General features: G+C 40.5%; 1 protein-coding gene across 8 annotated transcripts in view; it reads left to right on the top strand.

The window, feature by feature from the left end:
- The window catches only part of MYBPC1 (myosin binding protein C1), an 81,069-nt gene extending 62,140 nt beyond the window's left edge, over positions 1–18,929 (top strand). For 4 of the 8 annotated variants that reach the window (XM_056847435.1, XM_056847431.1, XM_056847433.1 and 1 more), the window contains 3 exons: positions 8,735–8,871; positions 10,049–10,235; positions 18,775–18,929. In XM_056847435.1, the coding sequence (XP_056703413.1) occupies positions 8,735–8,871; positions 10,049–10,235; positions 18,775–18,872 (422 nt within the window). In that variant the 3' untranslated portion in view covers positions 18,873–18,929. Of the gene's footprint in view, positions 1–8,734; positions 8,872–10,048; positions 10,236–14,674; positions 14,734–15,925; positions 15,966–18,774 lie in introns of all 8 variants that reach the window. The other 4 variants (XM_056847436.1, XM_056847434.1, XM_056847430.1 and 1 more) reach the window with 2 other exon arrangements.
- The last annotated feature ends 559 nt before the right edge of the window (positions 18,930–19,488 follow it).

The raw sequence follows: 19,488 nt of genomic DNA, 5'->3' as shown, positions 1-19,488 counted from the left end.
GCCAAAATGGATTCTGGGAAATCTGTGAACAGATTGTCCCAGTGTTTTCTGAAAGGGCAATAGAAATCACGTGGGGTCCTTATTCAGCCTGGGGCTGAGGAACAGAGGGAGAACAAAGTTAACTCTTCACACACATCCCATGCAGCAGCTTTAAACATCTTGTTTTGGGCACTTTCACACATGCCAAATAATGCACTTTCAATGCACTTTGAAGCTGGATTTTACTGTGTAAAAGGGCAAAATCCACTTGCAAACAATAGTTAAAGTGGATTGAAAGTGCATTATTCGGCATGTGTGAAAGTGCCCAATTTGTCTGTCAACACTGATTCTGCTGGGCCTGTATTTTTGAGAAGTGATTGTAGAACATTGCCTGTCACTGCACATTATGCAAAACCCATCTAGTCCTCAAAGCCTATAAATGTCTTAGTATCCTATTTTGAGAACAGTATGAATACCAGTGCTGTATGCCCCAGTGCAGTTTGTATCCCATGTAGTCATACTGAGTGCCAAAATAATTCCAGACAATATAGTTGTCACTGCCTTTGTTGAAAGATCTGCTTGGCTGGCTCTCACTTTATGCAGAATCAACAGATTCCCAGTCTATTTTTCAAAATATTTTGCAGGCAGCAAAATAAGGATTCTAAATGGGAAAGGCCCCCGGTTGAGCAGTAAAGTATCTGCTTTGCATGCCCAAGGTCCGAGGTTCAGTAGCTCCAGTAAAAAGGATCAGGTAGTAGGAGATGTGGAACATCTTGACCTGAGAGCATCTGCTAGTCAAAATAGATAATACTGACCTTGATAGACCAATGGCCTGACTCAGTGTAAGGCATCTTCGTGTTTGTTCATGTGTTCATTGGTTACACCAACAGTCTGTGGTGGGATTTGGGAAATGCAAACATTAGCCCATGAGGAAGTTACAGGATATATACAGTTACAGGATATGGAAGTGACCGGAATAAAGATGTAGACACTTATTGTACTATCTGAGATAAAGAGCAACTGGGATAAAGACCTTTTCTGGCTGGCGGGGTGGGGGGGCGGGCAGTAAGCTGTAACAAGGGCAATCTGACGAAGATTCGAGTCCAGGAGCACCTTAAAGGCCAGCAAGATTTCCAGGGTATAATCTTTTGAGAGTCAGGTACAAGTAGGAATGATAGGGTTGCCAACTTCCAGGTACTAGCTGGAGATCTCCTGCTATTACAACTGATCAGCTAACAGAGAACAGATCCCCTAGAGAAAATGGCCGCTTTGGCAATTGGACTCTATGGCATTGAAGTCCCTCCCCTCCCCAAACCCTTCCCTCCTCAGGCTCCACCCAAAAATCTTCAGGTATTTCCCAAACCGGAGCAGGCAACCCTAAGGAATGATGATCCTTGAGTCCTTCTATCCCTTCTATCCCAGTCAGAAGGTGGGAGGGTGTGTTTGCAAAGAAGGGAAGAAAATAGGGTTGCCAACCTCCAGGTGGTGGCTGGAAGTCTCCCGCTATTACAACTGATCTCCAGGCGACAGAGATCAGTTCCCCTGGAGAAAATGGCATTGAAGTCCCTCCCCCCTCCAAAACCTGCCCTACTCAGGCTCCACCCCCAAAATCTCCAGGTATTTCCCAACCCAGAGCTGGCAACCCTAGATTGAAAGGTACAATGCAACATGTAACTAGCTTGATTAGATCAGGGGATAATTCCTTAGGCGTAGGAAATGCAGAAAATTAGGACAATCTGGCAGGTCCAAACAAGAGTGTCTGATACCTTAACATGACAAGTAGTTTATGTAATGAGGGCAGATCGCTCAGGAGTAGAGCACATGTTTTGCACGCCAAAAGTCCCTGCCTCAATCACTGGCAATTTCAGATCTCAGACAGAGGAGTTGGGAGTGTCTTTGCTGGGCACCCCAGAGCACTGCTGCCACTCAGAGCAGACCACACTGAACTGGCCGGACCAGTGGTCTGGCTTTGGTATAAAGCAGCTCCAAATGCTGAAGCTCCAGAAGTCATAAACTGGTGCTTCAAAGGGAATTTTGCTCCCATGCCACTGGGGCTACACCAGTGGTTCCCAAACTTTTCGGGCCACCACCCGCTTGGTTCCACAAACTCAACCCCAGCGCCCCCTAGCCTATAAAAAGCATTATTCAAAAAAGGGGTTTGCATGATTCACTAAAGAAGATAATAACAATAAAATTTCAGAACAGTAACAATTAATTGCACATCTATTCAAAATCAAATTAAAGGTTTTTAGTTGAAATTCATTCAACAAAACTGACTTCCGGTGGTGCCGTTGGAGAGAGCACTCCATTTCCCCAGGTTGTCCTGGGAGAAATCCAAGTCTGCGTTATTTTGGGGGTACATAGATACCCCAATCCGACCCTTGCAAGTGGGTTGGAAAGCAGGAACTCCCTGCAGCCCGCAAACGCGGTTTGACCTCCTAGGTACTCTGAGGGGGCTTTTTTAAGCCCCTCGGAGTCCTAGACGCCGGTCCTGCGAGGGCACTAGGGAAGGACATCGCCAAAACGCAACTTTGGCAGCAAGCTCTACCCTCCACCGCCTTAATACCAACATAAGGACTACATAAAGAAAAGAACCTCACCTCTTGACACCCAAGTGAGTACAAAAGAACTCTTCGTCTACTTACTAGAAATTTGAACAGACGGGAGGTTGATAAGAATATTTCTGGGACCCCCACCCCTCCATAATCCGAACTGAAAAAGTTTGATCTGAGTTAGTCATCGGGATTAGCGACAGGAGCCTTATCGGATCGATCAGCCTAAACCATAACAAAGAGTCGGAAGGATACCTTTTAGACTGACAAGAATTATCACCAATGAGAAGGTCCGAAGGAAGGGGAGGGTGATTTCTCTTCCTGATTTTCCGGCGAATTCCTGCCACGTTTGCAGTAAGGGAGTGCCTGGAACGGAAGACTCTCTATAACACCCTCTCTATCATTGGAACTAAAACAACAGGAAGTAGCTGCGGGACTGAATATCCGTCGCACTCGAGTTACTTTCAAATCATTCCTGAAGGAATAACCATCGAGAAGAGGCGAGAGAAGGTCTGCAGCACTAGTAACTTCCTGTTTACTTCCTGATTAATCCGATCTAGAGCGACCGAAAAAACTCACTGGTATTTTAAAACTTTAAAATGCAATTTTAAAGCCAATTTCGACTCTTTTCAACCCGAAAAAATTATTAGGCTGATCTTTGAACTATCATCTTTTAACCAGCACCTTAAAGGCCCTGTCGGTGGACATGTATTTTACCAGCTTTTTTTGAATGTAAATGTCTCGACCCCGCTCTGGCTCACTACATAGCCCTGCCTATACTAAACTAAGGGACTCTTTACAAACCTCGACCATGGAAAAAAAGTTACAGGATATGCTAACTAAACAAACTGAGGCAACAAATAAACAGTTTGAACAGATGTCCACACAGATGGCACAGTTGACTTCTATGATGACAAATCTTGGTCAAGCATCCCAAGCTATTAATCAGAAATTGGATGTGGTCACTGGAGACTTGAAAGAAGTAAAAACTCAAATGATTGTTATGAAGACAGATATGCAAGCGATGGATGTATCAATTAAGAAAGTGATGGATGAGCACAAGGACACAAAGAAAAAATTAACAAGCCAAGAAAAACAGATTGAAACAATACAAGCGGATCAGATGGCGGCGAAAAATCAAATGGCAATGATGGAGATGAGAGTGAAAGAGACCAACCTTCGTATACGCAATTTTCCAGATATGATGGGAGATAATAAAGAATCTGCAATACCAAATTTGGCCTACTTATTTCAGATAGACGAACAAGAATTAAAACAAGCCATTAATAGAATATACAGGATACCACTACCTGCTAGAATGAGAAGATCTAAGCCAAGAGATTTGATGATAGTGTTCTATGACACCAGAGTTAAAGACAAGATTATGAAGATTCATTATGAAAATCCAGTGTCAGCAGGAGACTCCTCTCTTATACTACTGAAGGATATTCCAAGGCATCTACTTTCACAGAGGAATAACTACAAAGACTTTGTGTCTATACTGAAAGCTAATGGCATCAAATATCGTTGGATTATGCCACAAGGTTTGGCTTTCACCTATAAGGAAGTGAAAACGACAATTCTATCCCAAGCAGATGTGGGGAAATTTTTGAGAAAATATAAAATGGACCTTAAAGAATTACCTGGAGAGAAGGAGGAAGAAGAAGAGGAAGAAGAAGAGGTACAGGGTGCAGAAGGTGGTACTAAACTATAGACTTTTTATTTTGCTAAAAAATACTACATTATGGCAAAAGCAATTTCTTGGAATGTAAATGGACTGAATGAGAAAACTAAAAGGGCCAGAATCTTTAAATATCTACAGAAATATAAATACTCCCTAATTTGCTTACAAGAAACCCATATAGCCTCAAAGCATAAAAAATACTTGGAGAAACAGGTGCTTGGACAAGCATTCATTGCTTCTGCTAAAACTAAAACAAAGGGAGTGGTAATCTATGCCCACCCCAGTCTCTGTCCAGAACTAGTATATAAAGACAATGAAGGAAGAATTGTAATTATCAGAACTAAAATATTGGGACAAAGGACAATAGTGGTTGGAATCTATGCACCCAATGAAGGGAAAAAATCCTTCTATGAAAAATTACATGACCTGATAACCCAGTACGCACAAGATCAAATTTTATTGATGGGCGACTTCAATGGAATTATTCTCCCATCTCTGGACAAAAAATCAAAAGCAAAAGATATCAATGATGGATGCTTGCCTAAAACTTTCTTTGCCATGGCTTCAGAATTAGAATTACAAGACATTTGGAGAACAATGAATACAACAGCTAAAGAATACACCTTTTATTCAGCAAGACACGATTCACACTCCAGAATCGATATGATATGGGCCAGTAAATCAATTTTCACGCAACTACGTAAAATTCATATTTTACCTAGAACTTTTTCTGATCACAATCCTGTTACCTTTGATTGGAACAATAAACAAGCATTTAGATGGCGAATGAACGATAAACTTTTAAAAGACAACAAGATACAAAAGGAATTACAGGTTTTAATGAAAGACTTTTTTGAAATTAACCTTAATGGGGAAACTTCTTTAAATACAGTTTGGGACGCATTCAAAGCTGTTCTGAGAGGTTTTATGATACAGAAACACTCGGCCTGGAAGAAGACTCAATTGCAATTTACAAACAACATACTTTGGAATTTACAAAATTTGGAACAGAAATTGGTAATGGTAACACAGGAAGAGGAGAGAAGAGAAATTCAAATACAGATTTCTGCATCTAAACACCAATTAAATTTGGTAATAATGGAGGAAATGAATAAAAATCTGAAACTTGCTAAACAAAAGTATTTTGAATATGCAAATAAACCAGGAAAATTTTTAGCAACACAACTGAAGGATTCATTTCAAAAGAAGATTATAACAAAAATCCAAACTGCTAAAGGACCAGTTTATTCAACTTCAGAAATTCAGAAAGAATTTGTTTCATTTTACTCTGTTATATCAGAAAGAAAATATTCCAAAACAGAAAATAGATAAATTTCTAAACTCAATACAGATGAAAGCTTTGTCAATGACCCAGAGAGAATGTATTGAAGCTCCAGTAACAAGGGAAGAAATACAAGAAGCAATACTGAGACAAAAAACGGATAAAACACCTGGACCAGATGGAATTACTGCACTATTTTATAGAACATTTAGTGACAATTTAGTTGGATTTTTTGGTTCACTTTACAATGCAATTTTGGACGAGGGAACATCCCCGGAGACTTGGTCACACGCATTTATATCACTGATACCCAAAGAAGGAAGAGATCCAGAAAAAACATCTAATTACAGACCTATATCGCTCTTAAATGTGGATTACAAAATTTTTGCTTCGGTTTTGGCATGTAGGATAAAGCAATTTATTAAGGATCTTATACATGAGGACCAAGCAGGTTTTATACCAGGAAGGCAAATAAAAGACAATGTAAGAATTTTACTAGACTCACTGGAATATTATGACCATAATATTCAACAAACTGCGGCTTTTGTATTTTTGGATGCAGAAAAAGCCTTTGATATGGTCTCTTGGAACTTTTTGAAACGGATTTTGGATAAATTGAATTTTGGAGATCGTTTTTAGAAAGGTATATCGGCTATTTATACCTCCCAACAAGCTAAAATTTTGGTTAATGAATCAATGTCAGATAACTGCCAAATCACGAAAGGGACTAGACAGGGATGTCCCTTGTCTCCACTTTTATTTTTGTTGGTGTTGGAACCGCTATGTGTGAAACTAAGAAGTATGGAGGACATCCGCGGGCTAAGAATTAAAAAACATGAATTTAAGTTGAGAGCATTCGCGGATGACCTACTGCTAATTTTGGAAAACCCAACACAGTCAATGAATATACTTCAGGAGACTTTGGATGATTTTGGAAAAGTATCAGGCTTTAAAGTGAATCAAGAAAAAACAAAGATAATATTTAAAAATTTATCGGAAATACAACAACAGGAATTTATATCATATACTGGCTGGGAGAAAGCTAACAAAGTTAAATACCTGGGAATTTGGATCACTGCAAAGAATAAAGATCTGTTAACCAACAATTACCTCAAGTTATGGGGTAAGATTAAAACTGATATGATTATATGGTCAAACAAAAAATTATCATTAATGGGACGTATCTCAACGATCCAAATGAATGTCTTACCGAGGATGCTCTTCTTATTCCAAAATTTACCAATAATATCACAAACAAAATATTTTGAAACTTGGAGGAAAGACATTTCAAACTTCATCTGGCAAGGAAAAAAACCAAGGACTGCTTATAAATACTTGGTGGATCTAAAAACTAGAGGAGGTTTAGCATTGCCTAACTTTCAACTTTATGCTGAAGCGGTAGCTTTAGTATGGCTAAAAGACTGGATGGATTTGTCAAATGTACGTTTGCTAGACTTGGAAGGTTATAATAACTTAAGTGGATGGCATGGTTATTTGTGGTATGATAAAATTAAGTTACAAGCAACATTCCGTAATCATATAATCAGGTCCTCTCTACTTCGTATTTGGATGAGATATAAACACATTTTGGAACCAGAAACACCGATGTGGATATCGCCCCAAGAAATGCTAACTTTGCGCCCACTTAGACCAGACAAATTTATTACTTATCAAGATCTAATTAATTGGGAAGGAAAGAAATGCTCACTAAAAGACTTTCAACTGCTTAAGGATGATTTACAATGGCTTCAATATTACCAAATCAAATCAGTTTTTGTACAAGATGCAAAAAAAGGTTTCTCTAAAGAAAAATCTCCTTTTCAAAGGATTCTACTAGACAATAATACAAAGCTGATTTCTAAAATGTATAATCTCCTTTTAACAATATACTGTGAGCAGGACACGATTAAACCAACTATGATCGATTGGGCTCAAAATGTGGGACATGATATTGTTTTAAATAAATGGGAAAGATTATGGTCTAAAGATTTAAAAGGAATAAAAGCACAGTCAGTGCGAGAAAACATCTATAAAATGATGTATAGATGGTATCTAACACCCAAGAAAATTGCAAAGATTTATAAAACGATGGCCCCTACTTGTTGGAAATGTAACAAAGAAATTGGTTCCTTTTATCACATGTGGTGGACCTGTGACAAAGCCAAAGACTTCTGGGACATGATTTATAACGAACTGAGATTAATACTACAAAAGAATATATCCAAAACACCAGAAATGATGTTATTGAGTATGATTCCAGACGACTTAGCAACACAAAGAACCTTTTTGATATATGCCACAACAGCTGCGAGACTGCTTTATGCAGCGAAATGGAAAGGGCTAGAAACTCCAGAGAAAAAAGACTGGATTGTTAAAATGTTTGAAGTGGCAGAAATGGCAAAACTCACAGCTATTCTAAATGAAGAAAATGACGTTCGGTTTTTGGGGGAATGGGGGGCGTGGATGCATTATTGTGAATATGAGTTAAAATTGGGAAGAATGGAAGAATATTTTCTAATCTGATCCAGAGGATTATTTTTGATTTTTTTTTTATATTGAATAAGCATAATTATATTTACTAACAGATTATGGTTTTTTATATATGGTATTGATATTTTATCAAGATTAGATTACCTATGACGGGAGGAACTTTTTATTAAGAGGCAGATAGAGGTGATGGGGAAGTCAAAAAATTTTCCATCTCTTTTTTTTCTTTTTTCTTTTCTCTTTTTAATTATATGATATGGAATTATAACAACTTTAGGTTAGAATTGAAATTCGATATTGTTATAGATGTTGTTTAATGCAATGGAAAATTTCTATCATAAAACCCAATAAAATTTATATTAAAAAAAAAGAAATTCATTCAACAAAACTGATGAACTTGATCCAGTGGTCCCAGCTCTTCAAAGTCTGGAAAAGAATTCTGATAGTTTCCACCAAGTTTGCCAGCATGGTGTCATAGCCTGATCTATTGTAAATAAGTGAACAACACAGTTGAGGGGGCCCACCTCTAGCACCCCCCTGCTGCCCCCTTGCCTCTTAGTGCCTCAACTAGGAAATCCCCCTCCCCCCAGGGGTGGTACTGCCCACTTTGGGAACCAGTGGGCTTGACAAAGAGAGTAGTGTTCCTGGCTCAGCCAGAAAGGCTGTGGCTTTAAAACAATTCATGTGTGAATGTATCTTTCCCCCACTTCCCCCGGTGGCAGTTCCTAAACTTCTGCATCTGTTTTACAGGTAAAGTCTACAAAAATCCAGTTTATGAGGATTTCAATTTCACCGAGCCACCAATGTTTACTCAGCCTTTAGTTAACACGTATGCTGTATCTGGTTACAATGCAACTCTGAACTGCAGTGTCCGAGGAAACCCCAAGGTAAGGTGTCTCTCCCCTGAATACTGTCAAATGGCAGAGAAAACTCTCTTGAACTGTTTGAATGTGATCATGCTTTTCTTTATTCACAAAAGGGATCAGATCTTAGGATAAAGGATGGAGTATGAAGTACCCTGAGAATCTGTGCCCCCTTCATTTTAGAACTGAACAGACAAGCAATCTCACTGCTGCCAAACCATATTTTTTTTAAGGTTTGGCAACATCCTGAAGATAAAATGCCGTCTCTTTAAGAAAGGCATAATTGCATTTTTTTTAACCAGGTGATGTTATGTACCTCCATGTCATGATGTTTCCACTGCTCATTTCCACACCTTCAGCCTCTTTTAAAGGGAAAGGACATTTTTCCCCTCCAGATTATTGGCAGCCTAATGGTTCTCCATCTTAATCTCTGTTGTACAATTCACTCAGTCCCTTCCTTTGACCATCTGGATATACGTAGTGTTTCCAACTTGCCCACTGCTACTCCTCTGGTTTTTCTGAGCCTGACACTTTGAAACAGAGTAGGTGCCATCATGAACATAGCGATGGGAGAACTTTCCTTGCCTAATTTCTATGTGTCAGGCTGTTGTTAAAGGCACCAGCAAGATCCAGTGACGTTTGACATCCCTAAATAAATGTGTTTCATTTCCTATAAGCACTATAACTACGGTCTATCACTTGAAGCAAGTTTTAACCTGGTTAATGGGGGGGGGGGTCTTTTGAGATGGCTGGGATTTGAAAATCCTGCCTGGAGGAGTCTTGAGCTAACCTCAGAATCCTCCTAGAATTTACGATCTTCTGCTTCTTTTTAAGAAAGGGTCTTCTGGGACTTGTGCTTAACATTAATGGAAATGAAAGATCCAAATAGCTTCCCCCCCCCCCCGCATATCTAATTTAATTAAAGACCACAAGCAGGAATTTAGCTGTTCCTTTCATACCTCATGCATAGGGTTGCCAGGTTCCTCTTCGCCACCGGCGAGAGATTTTTGGGGCGGAGCCTGAGGAGGGCGGGTTTTGGGGAGGGAAGGGACTTCAATGCCATAGAGTTCAATTGCCAAAGCAGCCATTTTTCTCCGGGTGATCTGATCTCTATTGGCTGGAGATCAGTTGAATTAGCAGGAGATCTCCTGCTACTACCTGGCAGTTGGCAACCCTACTCATGTGTGTGCTTTTCACGCAGCCCAAGATAACATGGATGAAGAATAAAATAATCATCATGAATGACCCGCGGTACCGAATGTTTAGTAACCAGGGGGTGTGCACCTTGGAGATCCGCAAACCCAACCCCTACGATGGCGGCACGTACACTTGCAAGGCTGTCAACTCGCTTGGCGAGGTGGAAGTCGAGTGCAAATTGGAAGTGAAAGGTAGGGTTGTCTCATGTAGATCAAATACAGCTGGAGTCACACATTTATGGCTAGAAAAAATGCACGGGTGAGCTGTTACTTCTTCGATGAGCTGCATGTTGCTATGTGGGGGTAGCGTCACAAGAAATTATTGTGGATGATTTACTGATCACATGGAAAATATTATGAAAATACTGGTGAAATACTTAGGCATTTCTAGGAGCTGTGGGACATGTTTTTTTAATATCAAAAGTACTTCTCAGCGATGCTGTCAAGAGATCAATGTAATATATGAATAAGGCAAGGAGCCAGTGTGGTGTAGTGGTTAAGAGTGGTGGTTTGGAGCAGTGGACTCTAATCTGGAGAACTGGGTTTGATTCCACATTCCTCCACCTGAGCAGCGGACGATAATCTGGTGAACTGGGTTGGTTTCCCCACTCCTACACGTGAAGCCAGCTGGGTGACCTTGGGCTAGTCACAGCTTTCTCAGCCCCACCTACCTCACAGGGTGTCTATTGTGGGGAGAGGAAGGGAAGGAGATTGTAAGCCAGTTTGATTCTTCCTTAAGTGGTAGAGAAAGTCAGCATATAAAAACCAACTCTTCTTCTTCAAAGCAATAAAGGGATGGTGTCAGTTGCGTGAAGTCTGGTACAATAGAAAACAAACCTATAACTTGATCTTCACTGTCTCAATAGATACTTTATATAGTCTTGTTGTCCTTAGTAGTAGGAATACTTTTATTTTAGTGCAGCACGCATGTTCAGACACAGACATGTAGGCTCTGGATTTGTATTACACCTTTGGTAGAGAGCCAGCGTGGTGTAGTGGTTAAGAACGGTGGTTTGGAGCGGGGGAGTCTGATATGGAGAATCGGGTTTGATTCCCCACTCCTCCACATGAGTGGCGGAGGCTAATCTGGTGAACTGGATTTGTTTCCCCAGTCCTACACATGAAGCCAGCTGGGTGACCTTGGGCAAGTCATTCTCTCTCAGCCCCACCTACCTCACAGGGTGTCTGTTGTGGGGAGGGGAAGGGAAGGTGATTGTAAGCCGGTTTGATTCTCCCTTAAGTGGCAGAGGAAGTCGGCATATAAAAACCAACTCTTCTTCCACCTGCCTTTCGGCATTGTATAGCCAGCTACTGGGTGCCTTGCTGTCCTTTTACACTAGAGAAGAAAGCTCTAGGTGACGCAAAAGGATTTTCCTTTTGTTCTTCAAAACTAAGGGGGGAAAGTATAATAAAAATATATGAAATATATGTATAGTGGTTCCGAAACTAAACAAGATCAAATGTGAAGATTTGCAGTTTAAAATGTGAAGATTTGCAGTTTAAAATGTGAAGATTTGCAGTTTAAAATATAAGTCAAATTGTTAAATCAGTAATATTGTTTATATAAAAAGCTAGCACTATTACAGTAGATGTATGACACCTATTATAAAAGGAAAGATAGCTTTTAAAATGTTGAGTATATTTGTTCAATATGATATCTGCAGATCGGAAAGGAACTTAATTTAATGGTGGACAGTCCAAAAACATGGGATTCAATCCCCTGGCTTCTTTCCACTAAGGCCAAACAATACATTACGAAATATGTGAGTCCATTATGGGGACTTACAGCCATATAGCAGCTGTGAGTTCCCAGTGGGAACTCCATTTGGAAGTTCACTTTGGTGAACCACTTTGGTGGCCAGATTTGGATCAGGACCACGTGGTGAGGGGAGGGGGTCTTGCCTTCCCTCCAAGCTATTTTCCCAAGCTGAAACAGGTCAGCAGGTGCCATTTGCCCTACTTGGGGGCTCTAGATTAGCAGCCCCCCAGTGGGGCAAATAACATTCCCCCCCGTACTCTTTTTGCTTGAGAAAATGATGCAGGCGGCAAAAACAGGAGGCCGGTCTCCCCCTGCACCATGGCTCCAATCCAAATAGGGTTGGCAGGTCCCTCTTTGCCACCGGCGGCAAGTTTTTGGGGCAGAGCCTGAGGAGGGTGGGCTTTGGGGAGGGGAGGGACTTCAATGCCATAGAGTCCAATTGACAAAGTAGCCATTTTCTCCAGGTGAACTGATATCCATTGACTGGAGATCAGTTGTAACAGCAGGAGATCTCCAGCTAGTACCTGGAGGCTGGCAACTCTAAATCCAAATCAGACCACCACAGCACGTTTAAATGGGGTTCCCACAAGAAACCTGCAGCTGCAATATGGCTGTGAGTCACTATGGCAGCCTTGCATATGTTGTAATGTATAGTCTGGCTCTTAGCCTTCCTTCAACAGAGAAAGACTGTGAGAAAAACAGGAAGTCTTTCTCTGCTGAAGGAAGACTGTGAGCCAGACTATACATTACAACATATGCAAGTCCGCCATGGAGATGGAGAAAAGTCTTTCTCTGTTGGAGGCACACTTGGTGAAAGGTTGTCATAGGATCCAGCATAGTGGAAGGGACTTGTGGGATCAAGCACTGTATGAATTTTAAGTTATACTATTTAAGTTATACTACACTAATGGTTATAGTATTGAAGATCAAATTGACAAGTGGAATTTATGTCTTGTGTTATTTGTATATTGCATTTCTGCTGGCTTTGGACTGAATTGAACTGTCTTATTCATCTTGTCCAGCAACTCAAATGTGATAGAAATTAACCATGAAACAAAATCTCCCTCTCATTGTGAATTAAATAGATAACTATACATTACAGCCTGCAAAATAAATAAATAACCAACAAACAAACAAATGCCCTTTTCGGTACTTGGAAGTGATCCCCCATTCTAATTAAAACCCACTTTTCCACTCCACAGGAGAAATTAGCTGCTGAAAAGTCATTTCACTTATTTTTAGGCCTTAAAGGTCAGGTTAGACTAGCCTGTCATCCTAAGTGTTAAGCTCCCCAGCCCTAATTCTATCCCTGCTAACTCATCCTTTAGGAATCCCATCTGTCACGTCTTGCTCCCTACACCAGCTTAAAATTCCAGTACAGGAAGGTTTCTGTGTCTCCAGTAACTCCTACATTATTGTCAAAATAACTCTAGAAATCTAGATATTTATAGCTTTTTTTCATGTTATGAACATCCATATATATATAACTTTTTAAAACAGCATCTTCCATAATTTTTAACAATTTAATTTTGCTCCACAGTAGGCAAAAAAAAAATCTTGTGAATATCTCAACTCTGAGTTGCATTCCCCCTCCCCTTTATGGTCTCTTCCCCTGCCCTCCTTTTGATATTTGACTCTGTGCTCTGTCAACCCAAGCCACCACCCGTCTTACTGACTGGGTTGGTTTACAAACCCATCCCTGGGTCAGTTGATCAACCTTCCTTCCTGGCAAACTGGTTGGGCATGTAGCACAAGCCTTCCTCAAAACCGGCAGTCCCAAATGTCTCTCTGACTCAACAATATTTTCTTGACAGTGCCAGTACTTCCATTATCTTGGATTTGATTCCACTGGCTCTGAAAATAACGAGTTGCAGTAACGCTAAATTGTGTATGCTATCCACTTATACCATCTATGCTTAAACAAATACTCATTGCTGGGACATTTTCCTACTGTGCTGCTACTGGGCTACTTAAATCAGTACTAGAAGAATTGCTTACTTAGCCCTTCTTTAATTGCTTCCAGTGCTGATTGTATCTTCTAAAGACTTCTGGAGGACATATATCATCATTGCTGGATCTTATATGCACCAGTTGCAGCTCAAGATTCCTTGAGCTCCTTGTCATAAGGAGTAACATGAAAAATGTTCCTGCTTTTACACAAGGGAAGCTTCACTGTTGTTCCAGTCCACAATCCAGTCTGTACTCCTTGGAAGTCCACATATCTAAATGGATGTCCAAGAAACTCTCTGTAAAAGGACCAGTACAGACAAGTTGTTGAGCATAAAATTCATTGGCTTGTATCCAACCATCCTCCCTTCTGAGAGGGGGCCCTTTGATCCCCAAAAAGACCATGAATGGGACCTGCATGGACAAAAGTCATATGACACAGGAGCTGTAGAAGGGTGGGGGATTGGGTGAGATTGAGTAGAAAAGTTGGCTGGAGCCAACCCATTACGTTTGTCTAGTTTTGTTTTTGCTAAGGCTGTTTTTTGGCAGCTGAAAGAATCAAGAAAGCTCCTTGAAATGAATGAAGAAAATTAAAATCAATTCAACAAAAAGTTCTGAAAGGCTAAGGAGATTTGGACCAATCCTAAAGCTTGCACATGACTAGTCAATTATTCCTGCCATCAGAAGAACTACTCCAGATGAGGGTCTGAAGACTGACCTAAGAAATGGGGCTCTTGTTTTCCTATATCACTGATTGTGGTCTAATATGTGAATCTAGAATAAATTATATTTTTGATTGACAGAAAGAAAATTATTATGGGTATTAATATATATATATATATATTAAACTTAAAGTTGTTCAACAGTAAATGCAAAATAATTTCAACTGAGATTAAATACTGGTACAAATATTCTAATTCTGCAGTGATTTATCATGGAGTAATTACCCCAGGAGAACCAATCTTCTTGGCGGGGCAGAAACAGGTTTCTAAAAGCGTATTCCGCTAGGCCTTACCTTCCATTTCATTCCTCTCTTCTCACATAGAATGTGTTTGCATGAGAAGCGTGGTGTTTTTTTTTAAAAAAAAATTTGGTCTTAGAGTATCTGGTTGCTCTATGCCATACGCTCTATGGCATGAGTAAAAAAGGCCAAATTAATCAAGAATCTAGGAACTAACATTCAGTTTAGCAAAGGTTTAGGCATGAATTTCTATTGTGCCCAAGTCCTAAAATATTCGGCTTAAGCATCAGTTAGTATTATTGATCTGAATTGGGCCTCTTTTAACATTCAGAAGGATTGGAAAAGCTAACCTGCTTCCTAGCATCAATGATGAATGTTGACCTTCTGAACATGTTATCATTGTTTTAAAAGGACAAAAATGAACACATAGGTTGGTGATGGTCATAATTACAATTTTAAAACTAAATCGTATAAAGTAAATAAACTGTAATAATATATACTAATCAATATGTCTAGTTTGAATATTTATATTGAAGGCTACTGCTTACTGTTCCTAAAATGCACACAGAATATATACTGTTACTTAAATAATGTGTGTCTTGTTGCAAAAGTATATAGGACAGATAGCACAATCCAGTGCCGAGTTACTCTGTCAAAGCCCACTGAAATCAACAGGAAGCTGGAGTAACTCTGTAAAGAACTACCACAGCACATCACGTAACTTATACTGTGTGTTGTTATACTTGATAATTTTGCCTTTTAGTTTCAAACATATATATGTATATCTATTTGTGTGGCTTTTTTCCGGCACCGAGAAACACCCAGCATCTCTCTCTCTCTCATTATATATAGATATATATATACATACATATATATGCTTTAGTTTAATTGGAAATTTTGGTTCTAAGTTAGTGGCACAATCTGATTGGCTCCACTGCATCCTCTAGATGCCAATCATTTGTGTTTTGTGCATAATTAATAAAGCTTCATATATTAATGATAATGTTGAAGTGGTGCTAGATCCCCCCCTCCCCTGCCTATTTGACTTTTCATTTGCTTCCCCCCCTCTTCTCTCTCTCACGTTTTACATGACTAAGGATTAAAACATAAAACATCATCTTATCATAATCATGAACATAATTTCACTCAACGAGTTCAGTACTTCTGTGTTAGCGAGTTAAGTGCTTACAACTTCTTTCTCTCTCTCTCCCTTAGTTGCACAGTAAGGATTTTTGAATGTATAATGTCATCTAAGGTAAGCTTTCATATGGTCCCTGCATATGAAGCTTATGTCTGTTGTCACGTCATACAAAGCTGACCTATGTATGGCATAATTTTCATTATGTCATTTAATGAAAATGAGGCTATAAAAACCAACAATTGTAATAGACTGACTTTATATTAGCACGCCTGTAATTAACCATCGCTGGATCTGTTGCTCAATAAGTGCTAGTGGTAGCAAATTCCCTGCAGTGACGCAACTACTTATTAACAGCATATATAAATGCTTTGGCAGGACATGATAAAGCATGAGCCAGGTTAACAGCTTATTCAACATAAATAAACATGCCCAAGTATCGGAGCGATCGAGCATCTAGTTATTCGCATCTAGGTCCAGATGCCTCAAGAAATGATGCTGTTGATACCAAACGTTACCTAATTTTACTTGAAAAGTGAATGGTTTTGGTCAAAAATTGCACTGTAGTCAATTTAAAGAATGCTTTACAAGCATGCCAGTGTCCGTCCCCCCCTCGTGTCTGTCTTCTGCGTTCACTGAAGATTAAGAATGCATAGTGCAAGAGAGCAGTTTTTTTAAAAAAAATTCTTCAATGACATGATGTTTGATGTAAACTTAAACCATGTGGCTTTAGCTGGATATACAGATGACACAGGAATGCCATTTGCTTTTGGTTGAATTTGGAAATTTTTAGCTCTGAAGGGTCAGTGGCAAATGACTCCTTGGTAGAGCTGAAAGTGTACTGGAAACAGTTCACCTTTGAAAGGTCCTTGTGTTTTAGAGTCATAGTAATGTACATGAAAACATCCAAAGGTAAGTTTCTTGTTTATAAATGCTCATGCTTGCACAAAATGGTGACAATTTTAGGAAGCTTGGTCTTACAGCAGGAATTATCCAGCTTTCTCCCCCCATAACTAGCTCCAGCAAACCAAGGAAACCACTGTTTTGAGTTTAGAACCCAAGAAGTATAATGAAGACCCACACAGATAATCCCCCCGTTTCAGTGTGCTTTATAGACATCCTAGGCAATTAAAAAACTGTTCAAAAAGAGAGAAACATGATCAACTCCCAATGCTGTTAATCATCCCAAGGGAAAGGGTATTGCAGTCATGGGCAAAAATTCAGGGATCAACTGTATGTCACTGACTCAGGCCATTTATGCTTGGTAATTAGCAGCACGTTCCAAGCTGAAGTGCCCTGCATATTTATTTTTTTAAGCTTTTCACATTGAACTGACATTCTAGAAGTGACTGCGAAGACAGCGCATACTTGCTTCACATTTCTTAAGAGCCCCTTTAACGTGACCTTTTGTGTTTGATCCGGCCCTGCCTCGAAGAATCCCCTCAAGGAAGCATGCAAAATCACAGCTGCCCATTAGCTATGCAAACAGCTGTTGCTAATGGAAGGAACAGAGGAGCAGGCAAGTGGGGGGGAGGGTGGAATTTCTCCTTTTGCACCGGGACCATGAATAGGCATTTTAAAGGTCGCATTTAAAAAAAGAGTTTTGAGCAAGCATCAAAATTGACCTGCATAAATGGCCTCAGTGAAGCAGCACGGATACTGGTTCCCTATAGTGCCACCCCACACAACAGTATCTGTGTGCAGGAACCTTACAAGATGGGTTGGCCACTGCTGTCTCTCTGCATGGTTAGGTAGTGCTGCTACAGGTATTAATTGCTGGATGTATTTTGGGTTGGGGCCATCTAGAGCAGGGGTCCCAACCTTTCTGAGCCTGTGGGCACCTTTGGAATTCTGACATAGGGTGGCGGGGACAACTTCAAAATGGACTCCATGGGAGAGGGAGACACACAGAGGAAGCCCAAGTGCAGGGGACAAGAGGAGTAATTCTTTAAAAAATACATTGGGAAAGAAGAGTGATAGAATAAAACCACGCTGTGGTGGCAGCTGTCACCGAAACATTATTTTAACCTGCACAGCCAATCAAGAAGCCATATATATAAGCATTACTTGCTGGGGGCCCACAAGGAATGTGAGACCCATTTGGAACCCACCCCCATCTCCCAAACTCTACTCCTTCAGGCTTTTATAAACTCTCAGGTGGCTGAGCAGGCTAATTAATATCCCTTTGGCAACTGTGATGTGTTCCACCACGAGGCGACCATTTCTGGTAACAGCCCCAGGGTGGCCATAACTTCTGCTCTGATTCTTCTTTGGCCCTCAGACTTCAGCATTCCCGTGATAAATGTGTGTGTAGTGCCATCAAGTCACAGCTGACTCACGGCAACCCCTAGGGCAGTGATGGCGAACCTTTTAGAGACCGAGTGCCCAAACTGCAACCCAAAACTCACTTATTTATTGCAAAGTGCCAACACAGCAATTTAACCTGAATACTGAGGTTTTGGGTTAAGCTTTTCACATTGAACTGACATTCCAGAAGTGACTGCGAAGACCCTAGGGCCTAGGGTTTTCAAGTCGAGGTACTTGCAGTGGTTTGCCATTGCCTTCCTTGGCATAGCAACCCTGGAATTCTTTGGTGGTCTCCCATCCAAATATTTACTAGAGCCAGCCCTGCTTAGCTTCCAAGATCTGATGTCAGCGGGCTAGCCTGGGCCATCCAGGTCAGAGCTCTGTGATGAATGGCACGTGAGAATTCCTGATGGCCCATCCCCCCCCCGACTATTTTGCCTCATATAATGGGGAATTTGAAGCTGCAATCAAACCTATTGATGTAGATACTTTGTTGAAATCAGGGCATCTCCCCCCCCTCCATGTGTTTAGAAACAGGGTTCTTTATAGTTGGCACTCAGGTTCGACAAACGCTTGTGATCTTGGTTCCTTTAACTACTGTTCCATTCCTTGTCCACAGGTGGGGTCTCATTCTTCCGACTACTAATGCAAGGAGTGCCCCCACATATCATTGATGGCTACCTGCAAGAACTACACGCAGGCAACTCGGAGAAGTAGAGTCTGGCCACAGCGTATCTCCACCACTGGATTGGATTACTGGCCGTCAGTGCCACAGCGGTTTAGCTCTTACGACAGCACTCCTACAGCACGGTCCGATTTATTGCCCCTCCCCTTCCTGCTGCTGGAAAGAAAAATTCACGCATGGATTGCTTTTTGGGGGGGTTGAAATAAGTTGAAGCTTACCCGCCTTTTGTAATGCCCCACATCATTGTGTGTGTGTTTCTGTGTTGTTGCTTTTTAAATTTTGAATGCCAAAAAAAGAAGAAAAGCTAAGCAATACGCATGGGAGTTTTTAGTTTGCACGCTACATGGCTACATAGATTTGATTTGCCAGAGTGAGGAGCAGGTACTGCTCAACCCAGTGGCAATGCAGGCAAGCCTTGAAACACATACCTCTTTTGATAAATAATAGATCTAACACTCGACATAGGCTGCTACAAAGGGACAGTTCAACACATGCCGTTTGCAGCATTTAACAGATATTTCAGCTGAACACATCTTCAGTTAGAAAGGTTCATGCGTCCTGTCGCTCATTGGGGAATCCTGTTTCTCCCTGCTATTAAAAAGTTTTAATGTAATGTACAATAAAGCTGAAGTGATTAAGACCTATGAA

This window comes from Euleptes europaea, chromosome 3, assembly GCF_029931775.1.
Source record: "Euleptes europaea isolate rEulEur1 chromosome 3, rEulEur1.hap1, whole genome shotgun sequence".
NCBI lineage: Eukaryota > Metazoa > Chordata > Lepidosauria > Squamata > Sphaerodactylidae > Euleptes > Euleptes europaea.
The sequence above is the reverse complement of the archived record's forward strand: the minus strand, read 5'-3'. Positions and strand labels throughout refer to the sequence as shown.